The 19,728-nt window shown below is 43.0% G+C and overlaps 1 protein-coding gene and 1 long non-coding RNA gene across 2 annotated transcripts; both read left to right on the top strand.

Annotated features, from left to right (window-relative positions):
* Window positions 1-340: 340 nt before the first annotated feature.
* On the top strand, window positions 341-7,299 carry LOC143418434 (protein NLRC3-like). The gene is made up of 8 exons (XM_076883544.1): window positions 341-521; window positions 2,221-2,350; window positions 2,606-2,707; window positions 3,700-3,778; window positions 3,940-4,126; window positions 4,256-6,056; window positions 6,970-7,143; window positions 7,293-7,299. The coding sequence occupies exons 2-8, from the start codon at window positions 2,235-2,237 to the stop codon at window positions 7,297-7,299; spliced, it is 2,466 nt and encodes an 821-aa protein (XP_076739659.1). The 5' UTR covers window positions 341-521; window positions 2,221-2,234.
* A 193-nt stretch (window positions 7,300-7,492) lies between these two features.
* Window positions 7,493-19,713, top strand: LOC143418277 (uncharacterized). Its single transcript, XR_013098205.1, has 3 exons — window positions 7,493-7,589; window positions 16,920-16,966; window positions 17,115-19,713. It is a non-coding gene; the product is annotated as an uncharacterized LOC143418277 (long non-coding RNA).
* The last annotated feature ends 15 nt before the right edge of the window (window positions 19,714-19,728 follow it).

The following is a 19,728-nucleotide window of genomic DNA, read 5'->3' as shown; positions in this document are numbered from 1 at the left end:
ATAAATCTTTCATGGATTCATGTGAGCAGCAGATGAACTTTGTACCAACAACATCTTCAATAACAGAGTCTGAATGAAGCTCAGGTGTTGATGCTGCTCACTGATTGGACGCTTGCTTTCAGCTCTGCTCTCAGTCTTTACTGCACAGGTGAAGGTAGAAAGTGTGACTGGATCTATAGACTGGAAACAGAGAAACATGCTGAACATTTGAAGCTTTGCAGCAGAAATGTTCATGTTACAAATACAGCAGAGCTGATCTGGGATCAGTGTGTTCACACCTGCAGCTACAACAAGGTTTCATGTCTCCACACGTCAGCATGTGAACTTTACTCTGACTCAGTCTGAGCAGTCAGACGGCATATTTTTAAAGTTAACACATCAGCACACACAGAGCTGAGCCCCTCCCACCTGTGCTGAGTTTCAGGTGGAGTCCCGCCTCCTTCCAGGAAGCAGCTCACCTGTGTGTCCGTGTTTAGTGTCCAGGTGTGGAGTGGAGCTTGTTGTTGGTGTGTGAAGAAACTGTAAGTTTGCTTTGTTTCCTCCTTTAACAGTTTGTCTTTAGGAACTTTACTGTTTGTTCAGCTCGTGTTTGATTTCTTCACACAACAAACTGTGTGTGTTTGTATTTCCGGTCTCTCCATTAAAGTCAGTGTGTAATGTTTCCTGGCTAACATCAGCTGTGTGCAGCTTAGTTCAGCACAAATCTGCCGCTCCATAGTTCACGGTAACGGACTCACAGCTGGACCAACGAGGCCGAGTGTGTCCGCCACTCTGAGCTACGTTCGTGTTTGTGTACTTGTAGTTTGTACTTTGAGTTCACTCAGAGCCCACAGAGGACGCAGCGTACGTGATGACGTCACAGCCCTTTACCTCCTTTACTGTCACTGTGATTAATATTTACACACGAGACACCTGCAGAGCTCTGACGCTAAGCTAGCACACAGCATGCTAACACTAAGCTAACGTTCAGCTAACGCTAAGCTAAAGCTAGGCTAGCCAAGAACCCAGAGTGAGGTTAAAGCTGAGTAAACACTGACCCCAGACCAGCACCGTGATAAAGTGAGCTGCTGCTGCTGAACTTGAACAGGTAACAAAGTGATGAGCAGTCAGGCTGCAGGTTTCTACCTGTTCATGTTTCTACAGTAGAATCACTTTGAAGTGTCTTTGTGCTGTTTCATCTTTGATTTGTGTTCATAAACACTCAGAGAAACATCACGTGACCTCATCAGGATCTGTGTTGGTGTGTGGGGCTGTACCTCAGCTTTATGTTGTTACATGCTCATTTGTTCATTTCACACAGTAACATCAAAGTAATGTTATGAGGAGTAATGAAGTAACGTACTCCATTACTTTTAATCAAAGTGTTCTGTGTAATATGTGTAATAATGACTGTTTTGAGTAATGACCAACACTGATCACAACAAAGAGGAAATGCCTCCAACATGCACAAACATTTGAGCCACAACATGCAGTTAATGTGCACAAATGTCTTTGATATGCTGCTCAGTGATGGTGGTGACTGTCAGAGCAGAGCTACTGAGAATCAATAAGTAATATCAATGATGGGATCAGAATCACTAAATTCTTCTCATCCCTGTCAGTATCATACATGTGCTGTATAATGTGATAAATGTAGAGGTGCTGGCTGTTCTCTCACTCTGCTGTTTAGCTGTAAAGGACGCCTCCCTGCCTTTGTCTCATTCATGACCTTTAATAGTCTCTTCTAACATGCAGAGATCTGTATGATCTGTTTCATAGAGTCTAACCAGCCTGTACAGGTAACAACAACAGTCACTGCATCACTGACACACAAACGTCATCTCTGTCAATAACAACATTCATACATGGAATAAAAACACATCAGTGGATCATTGCTGGAGCTGATGTTTGTGCTCCTGGTGCAAAGGCTCTCAGTTTCCTCCTTGAAATAACATCAGTGGTGGGTCAGCGACATGCTTTCTTTCCCTCTCAGGTTTAAATATCTGGGACTCTCCACCGTTTGGTTTTACAGCTGAAGAAGCTTCTCAGATGAAACGTCTTCCAGAAACTTAAAGACGTCTCTTTTCTCTCCAAGCTCCTTAGATCACATGACCTGGATGACTGAACCTACAGACATATTGACCTGGTTTCATGGTCACATGACAGGTCAGAGGTCAGCGACTGTAACTCAGTTCCTCCTGTTAATGTGAACTCACTGAGTGTTTGTGGTTTACCTCTCAGACTGACTGAAGACGATGATGGAGGAAGAGGAGGACAGAGCAGAGTCTGCAGGGTCCAGCTGTCCGTCTGTGAGGAGTGATCGGTCCAAAGGTCTAAATCCAGAGTTCAGTGGTGAACCTGGAGCAACGAGGTCAGAGAGCTGAACTCACTGAGTAACAGAAATAATTCTGCACTCACATTATAATCAGTGTTGACTCTGGTTGATTGTCTGACTGTGTTTGTGAGCTGAGAGGAAATGAAAATGAGTTTGTAACAAAAATCAGTTTTGTCCAGTTTTCCTGTAAAAAGCTGAACTCTAATCTAAGAGGATGTTACTGACAGGAAACAGCTGCATTATCTGCAGTCTGTGTGATCACAGCTGCTTCAATCATGTTTGTGTCTGCAGAGGTCAGAGGTCACAGTCTGCAGGGTCCAGCTGTCCGTCTGTGAGGAGTGACCGGTCCAAAGGAAACCCTCCAGACTTCAGTGGTGAACCTGGAGCAACGAGGTCAGAGAGCTGTGATGACTCCTTTACATGTTTGTGTTTCCTGGATAAATATGACCTGAAACATCCTCAGATTGTTACAAAGATTCATTAAAAAGAAAACAATGAAAGAGAAAAGATCCAAATGTTCGACTTGGTCATTTGCTGTTTGAGGACAGTGATGCTCATATCTGTGGGGAAAGTGTGACCTGAGTGGGTTCATGTTTGTCTTTAAAGAACAGAGCTGCTCTGATTCTCTTTGTGTCTGATCTGTTAAACAGTCTGAGAGGTCACACAGAGACCCAGCAGCTAAAGCCTGGATCATACTGGCTGCTGTTACTCCATCAGGACAACACTGAACCACAGTGGTGTGGATGTAGTGGATAAATCCCACCATACTGATGCTCAGAGTTAACCACAGGGAACAAAACCAGATGTTACCTTCAGATTGTGACCTTTGGAGTGGACGATGCAGATTTCAATAGAGAATAAATGTTGTTGTTTTTCAGCTGTGAAGAAAGAATCGAATTTTCTGAACTTAAGAATTTATGATGCTGGAAACAACATGGAGACTATAACACAACATTTCCACTGTGTTCATAGAATGAATGTAAAACTGTCAGACATTCATTAAATATGCAAAATGTCTACAGAAGCATCAGAGGGTCAGACGTGAAGCACTCAGTGATTTTGATCAAATGACTCATCAGTTATTGATCTGTACTACACTGATCTACCACGTTAGTAAAGCTGGTGTTCTGGTGGTGGAGGGAGACTCGGATCATGTTCTGGTTTTGGAGCAGTGATCTGCTGATGGTTCAGTTTGATGAGCTTCTTCAAAATCATCCCTGACATCACCACTGAAAGAACGTCCATGAAAACAGACTGAAAATTACTGATATGTTCACAATCTGAGAGTTTAAAACTTGACAGACTTGATTCAGATGAAGTTATTTGAGCAGAAACTCCTGGATCTTTATCCTGTGTTGATCTAATCCTTCATGGTTCCTCCACAGAGTGGAGCAGCAGAGCTCAGAGGTTCCCAGTGGTCAGTCTGCCCAGCAGCATCAAACACAGCTGGACTCCATATTTATGGTCTGTACATGTACAACAACTACTGTTACATCTGTTCTGTTCACGGTCATCTCCATGCTGCTCTTTGTAGACCAGTGGATCGTCAGTGTGTCCAACATGGATCTGATGTTTGGCTCCATGATTTCAGTCTGATTGGCTCATTCATAAATATTCTGTTCCAGCTGCTGGAGGACAACATCATCACTTTTGTGAAGAACGAGCTGAAGGAGATCCAGAAGGTTCTGAGTCCAGATTACCCAGAATGCTTAGAGAGTCAGAGGAGCAGCAGCAGAGAGGCGTTTGTGAAGATCACAGTGGACTTCCTGAGGAGAATGAAGCAGGAGGAGCTGGCTGACCGTCTGCAGAGCAGTAAGAGGATTTATCTAAAGATTTAAGCTGCTGGATAAATGAGACATTTTCCAGAGATGGAAGATGGAGCAACATGTTTTAAAGATTAGTTCTTTTTGGAATTGAGTGTTTATTTTTCTTCTCATTCAGAACTTCAAGCTGCAGTTTGTCATCGTAACCTTAAATCCACCCTGAAGAAGAAGTTCCAGTGTGTGTTTGAGGGCATCGCTAAAGCAGGAAACCCAACCCTCCTGAATCAGATCTACACAGAGCTCTACATCACAGAGGGAGGGACTGCAGAGGTCAATGATGAACATGAGGTCAGACAGATTGAAACAGCATCCAGGAAACCAGACAGACCAGAAACAACCATCAGGCAAGAAGACATCTTTAAAGCCTCACCTGGAAGAGATGAACCAATCAGAACCGTGCTGACAAAGGGAGTGGGTGGCATTGGGAAAACAGTCTTAACACAGAAATACAGCCTGGACTGGGCTGAAGACAAAGCCAACCAGGACATCCAGTTCATATTTCCATTCACTTTCAGAGAGCTGAATGTGCTGAAAGAGGAAAAGTTCAGCTTGGTGGGACTTGTTCATCACTTCTTTACTGAAACCAAAGAAGCAGGAATCTGCAGCTTTGAAGACTCCCAGGTTGTGTTCATCTTTGATGGTCTGGATGAGTGTCGCCTTCCTCTGGACTTCCACAAAACTACAATCCTAACTGACCCTAGAAAGTCCACCTCAGTGGATGAGTTGCTGATAAACCTCATCAGGGGGAAACTGCTTCCCTCTGCTCGCCTCTGGATAACCACACGACCTGCAGCAGCCAGTCAGATCCCTCCTGACTGTGTTGGCATGGTGACAGAGGTCAGAGGGTTCACTGACCCACAGAAGGAGGAGTACTTCAGGAAGAGATTCAGAGATGAGGAGCAGGCCAGCAGGATCATCTCCCACATCAAGACATCACGAAGCCTCCACATCATGTGCCACATCCCAGTCTTCTGCTGGATCACTGCTACAGTTCTGGAGGATGTGCTGGAAACCAGAGAGGGAGGACAGCTGCCCAAGACCCTGACTGAGATGTACATCCACTTCCTGGTGGTTCAGGCCAAAGTGAAGAAGGTCAAGTATGATGGAGGAGCTGAGACAGATCCACACTGGAGTCCCAAGAACAGGAAGATGATTAAGTATCTAGGAAAACTGGCTTTTGATCAGCTGCAGAAAGGAAACCTGATCTTCTATGAACCAGACCTGACAGAGTGTGGCATCAATATCAGAGCAGCCTCAGTGTACTCAGGAGTGTTCACACAGATCTTTAAAGAGGAGAGAGGACTGTACCAGGACAAGGTGTTCTGCTTCATCCATCTGAGTGTTCAGGAGTTTCTGGCTGCTCTTCATGTCCATCTGACCTTCATCAACTCTGGACTCAATCTGCTGGAACAACAACAAACAACCTCTACATGGTCTAAACTATTTAACAAACTAAAACTTCAATCTCTCCACCAGAGTGCTGTGAACAAGGCCTTACAGAGTCCAAATGGACACCTGGACTTGTTCCTCCGCTTCCTCCTGGGTCTTTCACTGCAGACCAGTCAGACTCTCCTACGAGGTCTGCTGACACAGACAGGAAGTAGCTCACAGACCAATCAGGAAACAGTCCAGTACATCAAGAAGAAGCTCAGTGAGAATCTGTCTGCAGAGAAAAGCATCAATCTGATCCACTGTCTGAATGAACTGAATGATCGTTCTCTAGTGGAGGAGATCCAACAGTCCCTGAGATCAGGAAGTCTCTCCACAGATGAACTGTCTCCTGCTCAGTGGTCAGCTCTGGTCTTCATCTTACTGTCATCAGAAGAAGATCTGGATGTGTTTGACCTGAAGAAATACTCTGCTTCAGAGGAGGCTCTTCTGAGGCTGCTGCCAGTGGTCAAAGCCTCCAACAAGGCTCTGTGAGTAAATCTGTGATCATGTTTATTTTTAAAATGTTGATTAAAAGTGGTCATAGATTTCTTCCATGACAGATCCATGTCCTAAAACCATGAGACAGCGTAGTTGTATAGTATAAAAGAAAAAAGGAGAACTTTTGACCACAATATTGTAACTTGAATGAACTTTTGATACAGCCTTTAAACATAAAATTTATCAACAGAATCGGTGACAAAGGGCAGCCCTGGTGGAGCCCATCACCCACCGGACTTATTACTATCCAACGTATTGCCGGCTATGCCAACCAAGCTCTTGCAATGGTTGTAAAAGGATCGAATGGCCATAAAATGTTTCTCAGTTTTATTATTTTCAGTCACATCTGTTTTTGATTATTAACTGAATATTTTAAAATTCAGGCTTTTTATGTTATACAAAACATCATATTTTCTTATGATGTCTTGTATTGATTCTGAAGGAATAGTTTTCATCAGTATCGCAGATACCAGCCTGAATTTTACTTTGTATTGGATCAGAAAGGAAATCAGTGGCATCACACATCACTTACAGCAACTTCAGTACCTCTTCATTTTAATAAACTGGGGGGAGGTGCACCAAGATTCAGTATGAGATAAAGAATTATTTTTAACTGTAAGGTTGGAGAAATCTGTTGTTGGAAATTGGAAGAACAGGTCATCTTAAAAATCACTGCATTGTAGTTTTATTCAGGCCCCTTCAATCTGTGATCGCTGTTGCTTTGCATTGTAAATGCTACTATTACAAAAGTCACAAATATTAGTGTATGTGTGTGTTGTTGGGTAATAAACCAAAAGAACAGAATCTACCAGCACCTCACTGATTTCTGCTTAAAAACAATAAAAAAGCAATAAAGCTCTGATTTGTTTGGTTGATCTTGTCTCCCTTCCACCTTGATTTCAGACTGAGTGGCTGTAACCTGTCAGACAGAAGCTGTGAAGCTCTGTCCTCAGTCCTGAGCTCCCAGTCCTCCCGTCTGACAGAGCTGGACCTGGGTAACAACAACCTGCAGGATTCAGGAGTGAAGCTTCTGTCTGCTGGGATGAAGAGTCAATACTGCAAACTGGAAACGCTGAGGTCAGATCAAGCAATATCGATTTTTTTTCATCAATTAACATCATTTAATCAATTTCATTTGGAAAAAATTAACAGTGTTTATGTTTTGTTTTTTTAATGAATCCATCCAAATCACACTAAACTGCCACATTTGTCTTTTGTAACATGAGGCAATAAGGATTCCAGCATGTCCTGAAACAGTGTTGAAATATTGTAAATGTAGTAGCTCCTCATGGCACCATGAATATACTTTAACACAAGTGTTTCATGTCTTCTTGTCATCCTTTCTTCAGACTGAGTGGCTGTAACCTGTCAGACAGAAGCTGTGAAGCTCTGTCCTCAGTCCTGAGCTCCCAGTCCTCCCGTCTGACAGAGCTGGATCTGGGTAACAACAACCTGCAGGATTCAGGACTGAAGCTTCTATTTTCTGCAGTGGAGAGTCCAAAGTGTACACTTGGGATTCTCAGGTCAGGATTCAGTCTTTTCTGATGATGATTTAAAACCTGAGTCAGGTCGATAAATGGCTTACTCATTTACAACAGACATGATTTGTCAAATCACCTTATATCTAACCCAAAGGTCCTGTGTTTTACTACTTTGATTTTTTAGTAAAACACAGGACCTCTTAATATTTATCTAAGAGACCATATATAATTTTTTTCCCTGGATCATGTGTGTACCCTCCTGGTTGGAGCTCCAGCAGCCTGTATCAGTGAATGGGACTTTAAATGAAATTGCTGCCCCTGTCAGGAAGAGGTCTGAGTGACACACAAAACAGAAAATATGAGCACTGCATGTGTCTGAGGCTACTCAGATACAGACCTGAATGAGACACTAACTTTGTCTCTGAGAGATAACTTTTATTATTAAATACACTTCATTTCTCATCTGTGTAGAGAATGTAGAGTTTGACATGCTAATATTACAAAATGAAAAATCACACTGAGTCACAAAGAAATTGTTTTGGAGTATTTATGGTTCAGCTGATGAAATTGTTCAAACAAACCAGTAATTTACACCGAAACAGCACAAGTGAAACTTTTTCGAGGGACTTACACTAAGCTTGTCCTGGTACACCTGTAGAGCCCAGCTTCTATGGACCATGAGCTTAAGTTCTGTGCTGCTCTGATTTATTGCCTGTGCTGTCTTTCAGTTCAGCTTTGTCGAGTCTCTGGTAGGATTTCTTTTACATGACCTGTGTAAAAACAAAACAGGAAACACATTAAGCTGAAGTAAGATGCACAATTTGAAAAATGGGGCACAAAAAATGTTGCTGCTTTCTGGAAAGTGCGTCTAAGAAGACCCAATGGAGAAAGTGAAGAGAAAAATCAAAGATTAAGAAGAAGAAAATGGCAGAGGCAGTTTCTCTTGGACTGCCTGCAGATGGGGTGAGACTCTAGAAACAGGGATGATTGGAGAAAATGCAAAGAGGCCATAGGATAAACCAGGAGATGAATACTCTGGTGTTCTGGGGATAGTGGGAGTGAGAGGGAGAGATGCCAGTAAATGATTTCAAGGATAAATTTGAGAGAATCAGAGCTAAGAAACCAAAGCAAGTGGGGAACTACAAACATATGGACAGACTCATAATTAGGCCAAAGACACATTAAAGCAATTATTACAGGTTTAGAAACAGGGATGGATATGAAGGAGCTTAGCATGAATTTGCATTGAGGAAAGAATAGCAACGAGCATCAGAGGAAACAGTTAGGAAAACTAAAAGGATGTACTGGCAGGAATACTGCAGTACTTTAGGAAGAACTACCGTATTTCCCGGACTACAGAGCGCACCTGAATATTAGCCGCACAAGCTAAAATCAGGGGAAAATCCTGTTTTGTACATACATTAGCCGCACCTGACTAAAAGCCGCAGGTGTTTCAATGTTGACTTATCATATGTAAGAGAATATGCACAAAGCGAATTGTCAGGAAAGAGATGGCTGTTTGGAGACACACCCCTTTTATTAATATTTTGAAAAACAAGTTATGGGTACATATTTGCATAACTTTTTAGGTATATGTACAAGTAGCGGTAATTACAAGTACGAAACATGTACTGTGCTTCATAAATGAGTAACAAATGTAGTACATAACAATAACCTACAGCACACCAGAACAATTGATTCGGACTACCTTTTAGGCTCAGGTGCAGTGACACGGCTTTAACAAGAAGAAAAGTCAGTCATTCACCATCATCTTCCTGCGCACTAAAACCACCAAAGTCCTCTCCTCCAGTGTCGGAAACAAACAGGCTCAGGGTGGCTTCGTCATCCACTCTCAGCTTCTTTCTTTCGTTGTCACTTTCAAAACCAAAGAAATCCTCGTTGTCAGTGTCAGAGTCGAACACCCTCAGAAGGGTCGTGGCGGTGTCCTCCTCTCCATCATGCAGCATTCAGCCCTTCGAAATCTGTTGGTGATCGTGGATGTTTTCACACTTTTCCACGCTGTCAGAATCCAATGGTGGAGTTGGGCATAACTTGCTTTTTGCAAGTTTATCGCCGCTCATCATCCAGGCCTCCAGCTGAACGGGTAGCGCTACTTTGAAGTTTGTTTTTCGCGCTACCTCGTACTGCACTACGTTGCCTGACGGATGGACATGTGACCAACATACCACTCTTGAACCCCGATCCTTCCGCCAGGCAACGTAGTGCCGTACAACAGCGGAACAAACAAAACAAATCCGCTCATGGACAATCCATAGAAAAGCCGCACCTGACTAAAAGCCGCAGGGCTCAAAGCTTGTGCAAAAAGTAGCGGCTTATAGCCCGACAATTACGGTACACCAGTTCAGAATGTGTGGAGTACAGTTAAGAACATGAATGCAGACAGGAAACAACAGCAGCTGTTGTAAAGTAAATTCAAACTCCTTCATTAAATGCAGCTGGTTGAGTTGAAAACAATGGAGAATGATTGTGTTACGTTGTTTATTCTCTATAGAAATGGAGCAGGAGTGCATGCAGAGCTGGACGTGGGCTGTATATACATGCGTGTATCTGTTTTGTCTGTGAGCAGAGAAAACAAAGCGCTGGAAATGTCATATTGAAATGTTAAATCAGGAAAATCCTGGAGAAGAGGATAGTTCTAATGTTCAGTTTGTAATGTTGAATTCAACACAGCTCTTAAATGCATAAAAATGACTTCACCTGACGTCAGACTGAACAATCGGATTAGCTACTGATATTGATTTAACCCGTTTAGACCTACCATAGAACCAAGTCCGCCAGAGCTTATATTATATTTTTACATGCTGTAGAGCCATTTTTGGGAGCATTTCAAGTTGCTATACATCAATACAACCATTACAGCCTAAATTTTAATAATATGTATGTATTAAGTGCATAGTAATTACATAAATTGCAAAAAAGTGCAATAAACTACAAAAAAATTGAAAATCGTTTTTGTTTTTTTAACATATATTTCTAGTTAGAGAAATTTAAGAGGCTTATCCCTCAAAACTGTAAATACAAAAAAGTTGCACAAAATAGTTTCCCACCTCAGGAAATTTATTTTGAGTGCCTTCATAGTTTTATTTTTGAAATACACCAATTTTTATATACTGCAGGAAAAACGAAAATAAATATTATACTGCAAATTTGCAAAATAACAGCATATGCATCAAAATAAACTATTTCCAGCAGAGCAATATGAGTCCTAAGCATATGTGGAAGGAAACTGTAACCTAGGACAAGCTGATGGCATAAGATGTAAATACAACTCCTCAGGTTTCATATGCAAAAAAAATTATTGCGCTAGCTCACGTGATTACAGTGCTACCGGGATTTAAAAATAGTTGCGCAAAACGGAGTGTGCCCACTCTGACCAGTTTTAAAGGGTTAAAGCAAGAAAATATGGTATTAGCATTAGATGCCAATTCCTATTAACCTTAAATTAGCATTACCTGCTAATGGCAGTCTACTTAGCATTAACTCCTCACTAATGTAATGCTAATTCACATCAAATTATCTTTAGCTTTAGCATTAGCTGCTAGCTTCAGCCTACCTAGCACTAGCTGCTCACATTGTTAAAAGGGAAGAGAAAACGATATTAGCATTAGCTTGTAATAATTATTCACCCCTAATTAGAATTAGCCACTAATGGCAGCATACTTAGCATTAACTCCTCACATCGTTATAATGCAAATGATGCTAACTTGCATTAAATTAGACTGCTGTTATTAGCTAATGCTATTTAGCAGTAGCTGCTCACATTGCTATAAAGCAAAGGAAAACGATATGAGCATTAGGTTCTAATGCGTATTTGCCTTAAATTAGACGTAGGTGGGCAGCACGGTGGCACGATGGTTAGCACTGTTGCCGCACAGCAAGAAGGTCCTGAGTTCAATTCCACCATCAGGCCGGGGTCTTTCTGTGTGGAGTTTGCATGTTCTCCCCGTGTTTGCGTGGGTTCCCTCCGGGTACTCCGGCTTCCTCCCACCGTCCAAAGACATGCAGCTTGTGGGGATAGGTTAATTGGATAATCCAAATTGCCACTAGGTGTGAATGTGCGAGTGAATGTGAGTGTGAATGGTTGTCTGTCCCTGTGTGTTAGCCCTGCGACAGACTGGCGACCTGTCCAGGGTGTACCCCGCCTTTCGCCCTATGACAGCTGGGATAGGCTCCAGCGCCCCCCGCGACCCTGAAAAGGATAAGCGGAAGCGAATGGATGGATGGATGGATAGACGTAGGTGCTAATGGCGGCCTACTTAGCATTAGCAGCTCAGATGTTGTAATGCTAGGGAAAAGAGTGTTAGCATTAGCCGTTCACAATGTTATAAAGTTAAGGGAAATAGTGTTAGCATTAGCTACTCACATTGTTAAAAAGTGTTAGCATTAGTGCATAATGCTAATTCACATCAAATTAGCATTAGTTAATAACGGCAGCCTATTTAGCATTAGCAGATAATGTTGACCTTGGCCCACTGGAAAAGTTCAGAACTAAAGATTTAGGAGTGTTTCTCGATAGCTCTTTCTCGTTTGAGAAACAAATGAATTCTGTTATTAAAACCAGCTGTAAGGTTTATATTGTTGATTGTCATTTATGCTTAGAAATATTTACTCATATATGCTTAGAGTTGTATAATCGATTGCATAATGATAGAGGTTTGATCCTTAGTAGTCTGTAAAGACTCTGTGTGCCTTCCAGAGTGCTCTGGCATGCACACACCACTTGGGGCCATGAGAGAGGTCGTACCCTCTCTTACTGATTTATGGTGTAGGACAGGGGTCTCAAACTCAATTTAGCTGGGGGCCGCTGCAGGCAGAGTCTGGGTGAGGCTGGGCCGCATTAGGTTTTACACAAGAAAGGCATGGTTAAAAAAATTCCAATCCTCTCAAATCTCTTTATTTTTATTTTTTAACACAAAATATGAAAAATAAATAAACAAATTAAGAATTAATAAGAAAATAAATCAATCTGTAAAACATAAATAAAACAATAATAAGATATTTTTAGTCAGTGAACTTGTGTGTATCTTTCAGTCTTCTATATCTGCTGTGTTTAGATTGAAATGTCTGTATTAACAGTTCTATAACCTTCTTCTGAACATGAATGGAACACTGTAGAAAATGAACTGTTCTTCTGAACATGGCTTCTCTTGCCTACTCCTTGCTGCTAGAGACCTGGCAGCGTTTCCTCTCGCATAGCCGAGCCAGATTTGGCCTGAGGGAGGAAGCAGTTGCGGCCCTCAGTATGTCTTGAAGATGATCATCCGTAAGTCTGGACCTGTACTTGGACTTATTGAAGTTCAAAGTGGAGAAGAGCTTTTGGCACAAGTATGTGCTACCAAAAAGGCACATGGTCCACTTGAACATTCGGGAAAGCCGAGGGAAACTAGGGCTCAATTCTCTCAAAAATTGTCCAAGCTTGTCTTCTTTTCCACTCACCTCCCTGAACTTTGCTTTGAGTTCAGAGTTGCACTGCAGCTCAATGAGCTCCATTTGAAGCACAGAAGGGGCATCTTGCACATCAAAGGAGAAGGGGTCCGCAAAAATGTGAAAGGTGGCTCTGTGTGTCTTGAAGTCAGCAAATCTGTGATCAAATTCCTCCTGTAGCCTCAAAATGACATCAACATACTCGTCAGCACTGAATGGTGTGCCTGCATCCACGAGTGCCTTGCATGCTGGGAAATGGCAAAGGTTTGTCTGAGAGAGCTGAGCTTTCCAGAGCGCCAGTTTTGTGGAGAATGCTCTCACGTTGTCATAGGCAGCACTGACAAGTTGCCCCTGGCCTTGTAACGTCTTGTTCAGTACATTAAGCTCATGTGTCATATCAACAAGAAAAGCTGAGTCCATGAGCCATTTTGGGATCAGTTAGCACAGGAACACTAACTCCATCCTTCTCCATGAAGGCTTCACTTCTGCTCTCAACTCAAAAAGTCTCTTTAATACATTTCCCCTGCTGAGCCAACGTACCTCAGTGAAGTCGAGCACATCCCCATATTCTGACTCCATTTCCTCTAGAAAAGCACAGAACCTTCGGTGCTTTAAGCCCCTGGATCTGATTTGGTTGATGCATTTCACAACAATAGACATCACATTGTCAAACTTCAGGCATTTGCTGCAAAGGACCTGCTGATGGATGATGCAGTGCAGAGCAATGGCCTCCTCCACGCCTTCCTCTTCCAGTTTGTTTTGTGCCACCAGTCCATGTTTCCTCCCTGTCATTGATGGCGCTCCATCTGTTGTTATTCCAACAAACCTCTTCCATGGCAAACCAACATTCTCAATGGCATCACACAGCTTGTAAATATCTGCTGAGCGGTGGTCTGGCCATGCATTGGAATTACTGTGAGCAGCTCCTCCATCACTTCAAAACTGTCATCAACACCACGGACATACATTGGGAGCTGGGCAGTGTCGGTGATGTCTGTGGTCTCATCAAGAGCGACTGAGTATACACTGAAACATTTGGCTTTCTCACACAGTTGGTCATAAATGTCACTTGACAGGTCAGAAATGCGATCTGCTGCGGTGTTGGCAGAAAGGCTGATGTTGCTAAACTGACCTTTCTTTCCCGGACAGACTATATTTGCAGCCTGCAATATGCACTTTTAGACAAATGCACCTTCTGTGAATGGCTTCCCTGCTTTAGCAATCATCTCACTAACCACGTGGCTCCGACTGCTGCATTATTCTCTTTGGTTGCTTTCTTGGAGAAATCTTGCTGCCTCAGTAGATCTGTTTTAAGACTGGCAACCCGGTTCGCTCTCTCGTCTTCCTGGTATTTTGCATCCAGCTCAGCATGTCTAGTTGTGTAATGACGTTTCAAATTGTATTCCTTGTGCAGCGCAACTTTCTCTGTGCAAATGAGACAGGTCGGGGTGCCCCTGTGCTCAACAAAGAAATATTGCATTTCCCACTTTTCCTGAAATTGTCGGTGCTCATCACCAACCTTTCTCTTCACCGCAGGCTTTGAAAAAGACATGTTTGGTGCTATGTGACATTTATAATTCTACTTGGTGTCACTGTCGCATTGAAGTTTCAATCAAGCGTTTAGCCGACGGACGGGGAACGTCTCAACGCGTAGAGAACGTCATTTCTGCTTCTTTTTCTTGCAACCGTAGCACGGCGATCGGCAGATAAAAAGCCGGTAGCAGTCTCCTTTGTTTTTACGCTCGATGTTCATGTCTTTCATGACGACACGAACACCGTGGCGTTTGCAGATGGTAGAAAGTGCAGGGATAGCGAGCGCAAAAAAGGCGACTGCTCACGGCGCCAGGCTGTTGTTACAGGAGAAAGAAGCGGAAATGACACCGTGACATATAACAAATAACATCAGCTGTTTCTGATGTTAGTTGTTTTGACTGCTTTTACATTATATTGAAATATATGTAATGTTCATGTTTGCTGCAATGCAAACGCAGTGATGCAAATAAAAACATGGAGCCACAAATTACGGTGCGACCCTATAATTAGTCCGGGTTACCGGGGACTGTTGTTGCCGATGAACAGGTGTCGCTATGTGACTGCAGACTAAATTGGGCTGCATTGAGTTCATGACTTTTCTTTTATCCCGCCGCCTACGCATCACTGTGAGAGTTAATATGAGATCTCTCTCTGTGGAAAAATAACTTTAAATCCCACTGACGTGTGTATAAATCTATATACGTATAATGTCCCGCTGGGCAGCAACTTAAAAAACAACTTTTTTTGAAGTGTTGTGAACGCAGCGCGCTGGGGCGAATGTCGGCGTTTGCCCAATAGAAAGGAGGAAGCCAGCCAGGCACAGGAAAGAAAGAAAGACTCCAGGGCAACGCTGCTGGAACTTTGACTCATTGAGAAATGTTTCCCTGCTTGCATCAAGCCCGGCTGGTGTCCCCTGAGATCCATATCCCACCCTGATTGGTGGGTTAATTCAGCTCCGCCCACAACACTGTAAAGTGTCATACATTATCAAACTAACATTACATTTTCATATTAAGGTGGGGCCAAAAACTATCGTCCGGCAGGCCGCAATTGGCCCGCGGGCCGCGAGTTTGAGACCCCTGGTGTAGGAGGACACCTACTCTGTGTCTGGTTAAGTATAAGAGCCCTTTGTTAGGGGGACCGCTGGACTCTTAGCACCAGCTTTGGGGTCACAGGGTCACATCTGGAACACACACACAGACACACACACTCACACAGACACAGACACACACAGACACACACACACAGACACAGACACACACAGACACACACAGACACAGACACACACACAGACACAGACACACACACAGACACACACACACACACACAGACACAGACACAGACACACACACACAGACACAGACACACACAGACACACACAGACACAGACACACACAGACACACACAGACACACACAGACACACACACACAGACACAGACACACACAGACACAGACACACACACACAGACACAGACACACACAGACACACACAGACACAGACACACAGACACAGACACACACACAGACACACACACAGACACACACAGACACACAGACACAGACACACACAGACACACACACACAGACACACACAGACACACAGACACAGACACACACACAGACACACACAGACACAGACACAGACACACACACACACACACTATGCACAGACTGGTACTCTTTGTTCATACCTGTGTAAGACGTCATAATGAACTTGTGCATATTCATGTAAGCTCAATAAAGAGCAGTGTTACGAGGGAGCAGACGAGAGCGACTGAGGTCAAGTGAAGGAACGGCGCTGTCACAGTTCTCTCCCTCATCAATTGTCTGGTTCCAGCGGTGGGTCTGTGCTAGACGACCCATCAGCAGCTTTTTCCACTGGTTACCAGTACGTGGTAGAATCCACTTCCAGATCTGGTTGTCTTTAAATCTGTGAATGGATTGGCTCCATCTTATCTCTCTTTAACAAAAGAATCCAAGTGGAGCCCTCAGGTCTGCAGATAAGCAGCTTCTGACCAGAACTAGACGTAAAAACAGAGGTGAGCTTTATCGATGGCTGCAGCCAAACTCTGGAACAGTCGCCCTTCACATCAGGTCGTCACCAACACTGGACATTTTTAAAAGCCGGTTGGAAACACATTTGTACTCTGTAGCTTTCAATCCTGACCAGTCTTTATAGTCATTACTGTGTATGTTTCCTATTTTCTCTCTACTCTGTGCAGCACTTTGGCTCAAGCTGTTTTTAAATGTGCTGATAAATAAATGTAGATTTCTTTGAATAAAACAGTGGAGCCGAGCTTTGAGCTCAGTGTGTAACAGTGTGTGTGTGAGAGCCATGTAATGTCCATGTGTGCATGCTGACTGTGCTGCTCTGACCCCCCTCCTCCTTTCAGGGTGGAGCCTGCTGGAGTCCGATGGTTGAGACCAGGTCTGAGGAAGTGTAAGTGTGTTTTTAATGGGATTCATGAAAACAAAGCAGCACACATTCAACCATCTTCATCATGTCAGGAGTCATCATCAAAGTGTCAATCAATGAACAGATGATGGATCAATAACTGCAGCTGGATTGTGTTTGTTCTCTCCATCAGATTCCTGTCAACTCACAATCGACACAAACACAGTGAACACAGAGCTCCAACTGTCTGACAACAACAGCAAGGTGACACATGTGGAGGAGGTTCAGTCATATCCTGATGATCTAGACAGATTTGATGATGTTTATCAGCTGCTGTGTAGAAATGGTCTGACTGGTCGCTGTTACTGGGAGGTCGAGTGGAGAGGACACGTTTATATATCAGTGAGTTACAGAAGCATCAGAAGGAAAGGACGCAGCTATGACTGTTGGTTTGGATGGAATGATCAGTCCTGGAGTCTGTGGTGCACTGATGATGGTCCTGGTTATGTCTGGCACAATAGAATAAAAACATCCATCTCCTCCTCCTCCTCCTCCTCCTCCTCTGTCTCTAACAGAGCAGCAGTGTATGTGGACTGTCCTGCTGGCACTCTGTCCTTCTACAGAGTCTCCTCTGACACTCTGATCCACCTCCACACCTTCAACACCACATTCACTCAAACTCTTTATCCTGGGTTTTGGTTCAGTCCCTGGTCTCCTGGTTCCTCAGTGTCCCTGTGCTGAGTGGAGTGTAAAGAGTGTCTCCTGTTACAGAAACACTCTGACTGTTGAACAGATAGTTCAGTCTGTACATGTCTGTCTCTTTCACTCACAAACACGTTTTCAGATTCATGGATTCAATCAGTTGATGTTTGAAACTCTTCTAAATGATTCCTTGTAAACTTCTTCCTCTTCAGTCACAAACAAACAGGAAGTGATGTCACATGTGTTCCTGTCCACACAGCAGAATGAGTCTATTGCTGACAGTGATGTACAAACAGAGTGAGCATTTCTGAGGCCCAAAATAAACTGAGTAGTTCACTGAATGAACAATGGACTGTGAGCTCAGTTCCTTCATCATTAGTATGGATTATATATGTATATGTATTATATTAGTATCATATATATCAGGTGCTGCTGCTTTCAGTCATTGTGCAAATGTGCTGTTTGTAAGCTTGTAAAGCTGCAGTCAGCTGAGACTGAAGAAGTCACCTGATCAGTGAGCAAACGTTTCTGAAAACGTCCAGATGAACAGAATCAACCTTTTGGGATCAGCCAGCAATGCAGCATCATTGTTGTTCAGCTTCAGAGGTTTGCAGGAATGAACTGATGACCAGAAACAGCTGCAAAGTCCAAGAAAATACCAGCTGGAGTTCAGCTGCATTTGAAGAAGTCAAAGAAAAGTAAGGATGGCAAAGGGCGACGTTTTCTTCCAAAGAGCTGCAAACATGGTCGACGCCTCATTAGAAGAATCATCTGGACATTTGTGAGGAACTCTAACCAAGAAAGCAACGTCACACAGATCCAACAGACAGTTTCCATGACTGCAAGTGTTGAGTGGAAAAATGCTACATTGCATTATTGCATCCTCTCACCACAGGAGGCGCTGTTGGCACCACTGATTGCTGATCAGCTGTTCTCTGATGATCTGATTGATACTGTGAATAACGGGACTCACTGAACTCTGTGACACAGTGAAGATTACAGAGTTTAACTTCAACATCTGACTGACGTCACACAGACAGAAGGATGAACCAGTGAGGCACAGAACACAGTTACTGGAGATACTGGATCAGCTCCATGTGAACCTCTGATGGAGAAGCTGCTGAGCCAGAGAAACATCAGGACATGACAGCAGCTGCACTTATCTAACAACATGTAGCAGAGCTGATCTATGTTAGAGGATCTATCACAGCAGCTGAAGCCAAAGTCCAACACTGGATACCAGCTGAGCCTGTGCTGAGTGTAGTGTTACAGGAAAAGGGCAGAAACACTGGTAGCTCCCAGTGATGCTGACTGGGGCACAGAGCTGAATGATGCAGCATCAGGACACTGTTTCAGTCTGACTGACAGAGAAACCTGTAGCTGTATCTACATGTGAGGCAGAGGCCACACAAGCAGCTTTCTATGTTTCACAGTGACTGAGATCTTCAGTGGGGGTGGACATGCTCCTGTACAGACCTCTGAGGAGAACCAAGGTGCAGTCAAAGAGTCCAGTCTGTCCTCACAGATGTGAACATGTGCTTTCATCAGGTCTGCTGTCAGCTAGCAGGCTCACATCAGAATCACTGTTCCTGAAAAACACAGTCTGTGTGACATCATCAGTCAGCTGATGGTCCCAGATCTGAATGGTTTCTGTCTCTACTGCACTCAAAAAAATAATTCATTGGATGAACTTAATTTCATCTTGCCACCTATATTCCATCTAAACAAATCATGTTATATCAATCCATCTTGATTGTGTTGTTTCAACACTAAATATGTTTGTAAGTGTAACATAATTTAAACATTAACATTCAGTTAATTTGATTTTTATTCAGTTAACATGTTTGTACCAAGTTAGTCTAATTAATTTAAATTCATGTTATATTGTTTAAACACTTTGGCACATCAAAAGTCAGTCTTGTTACATGAACTAGTAAAATATTTGTTTGTTACACCAATGTTAATCTTGTTGAATGAACAAATGTAATTTATGTCTGTAGTACTTACACCAATCATGTTTCAGTTAGTGTTTGTATTGCTTATGTAAACATTACTTTTAATTAAATTAATGAAACATACATAAATGATAACTTGCAAAACCATCT

Source organism: Maylandia zebra, linkage group LG4 (assembly GCF_041146795.1).
Source record: "Maylandia zebra isolate NMK-2024a linkage group LG4, Mzebra_GT3a, whole genome shotgun sequence".
Classification (NCBI taxonomy): Eukaryota; Metazoa; Chordata; class Actinopteri; order Cichliformes; family Cichlidae; genus Maylandia; species Maylandia zebra.
This window is presented reverse-complemented; position numbering and strand designations above follow the sequence as displayed.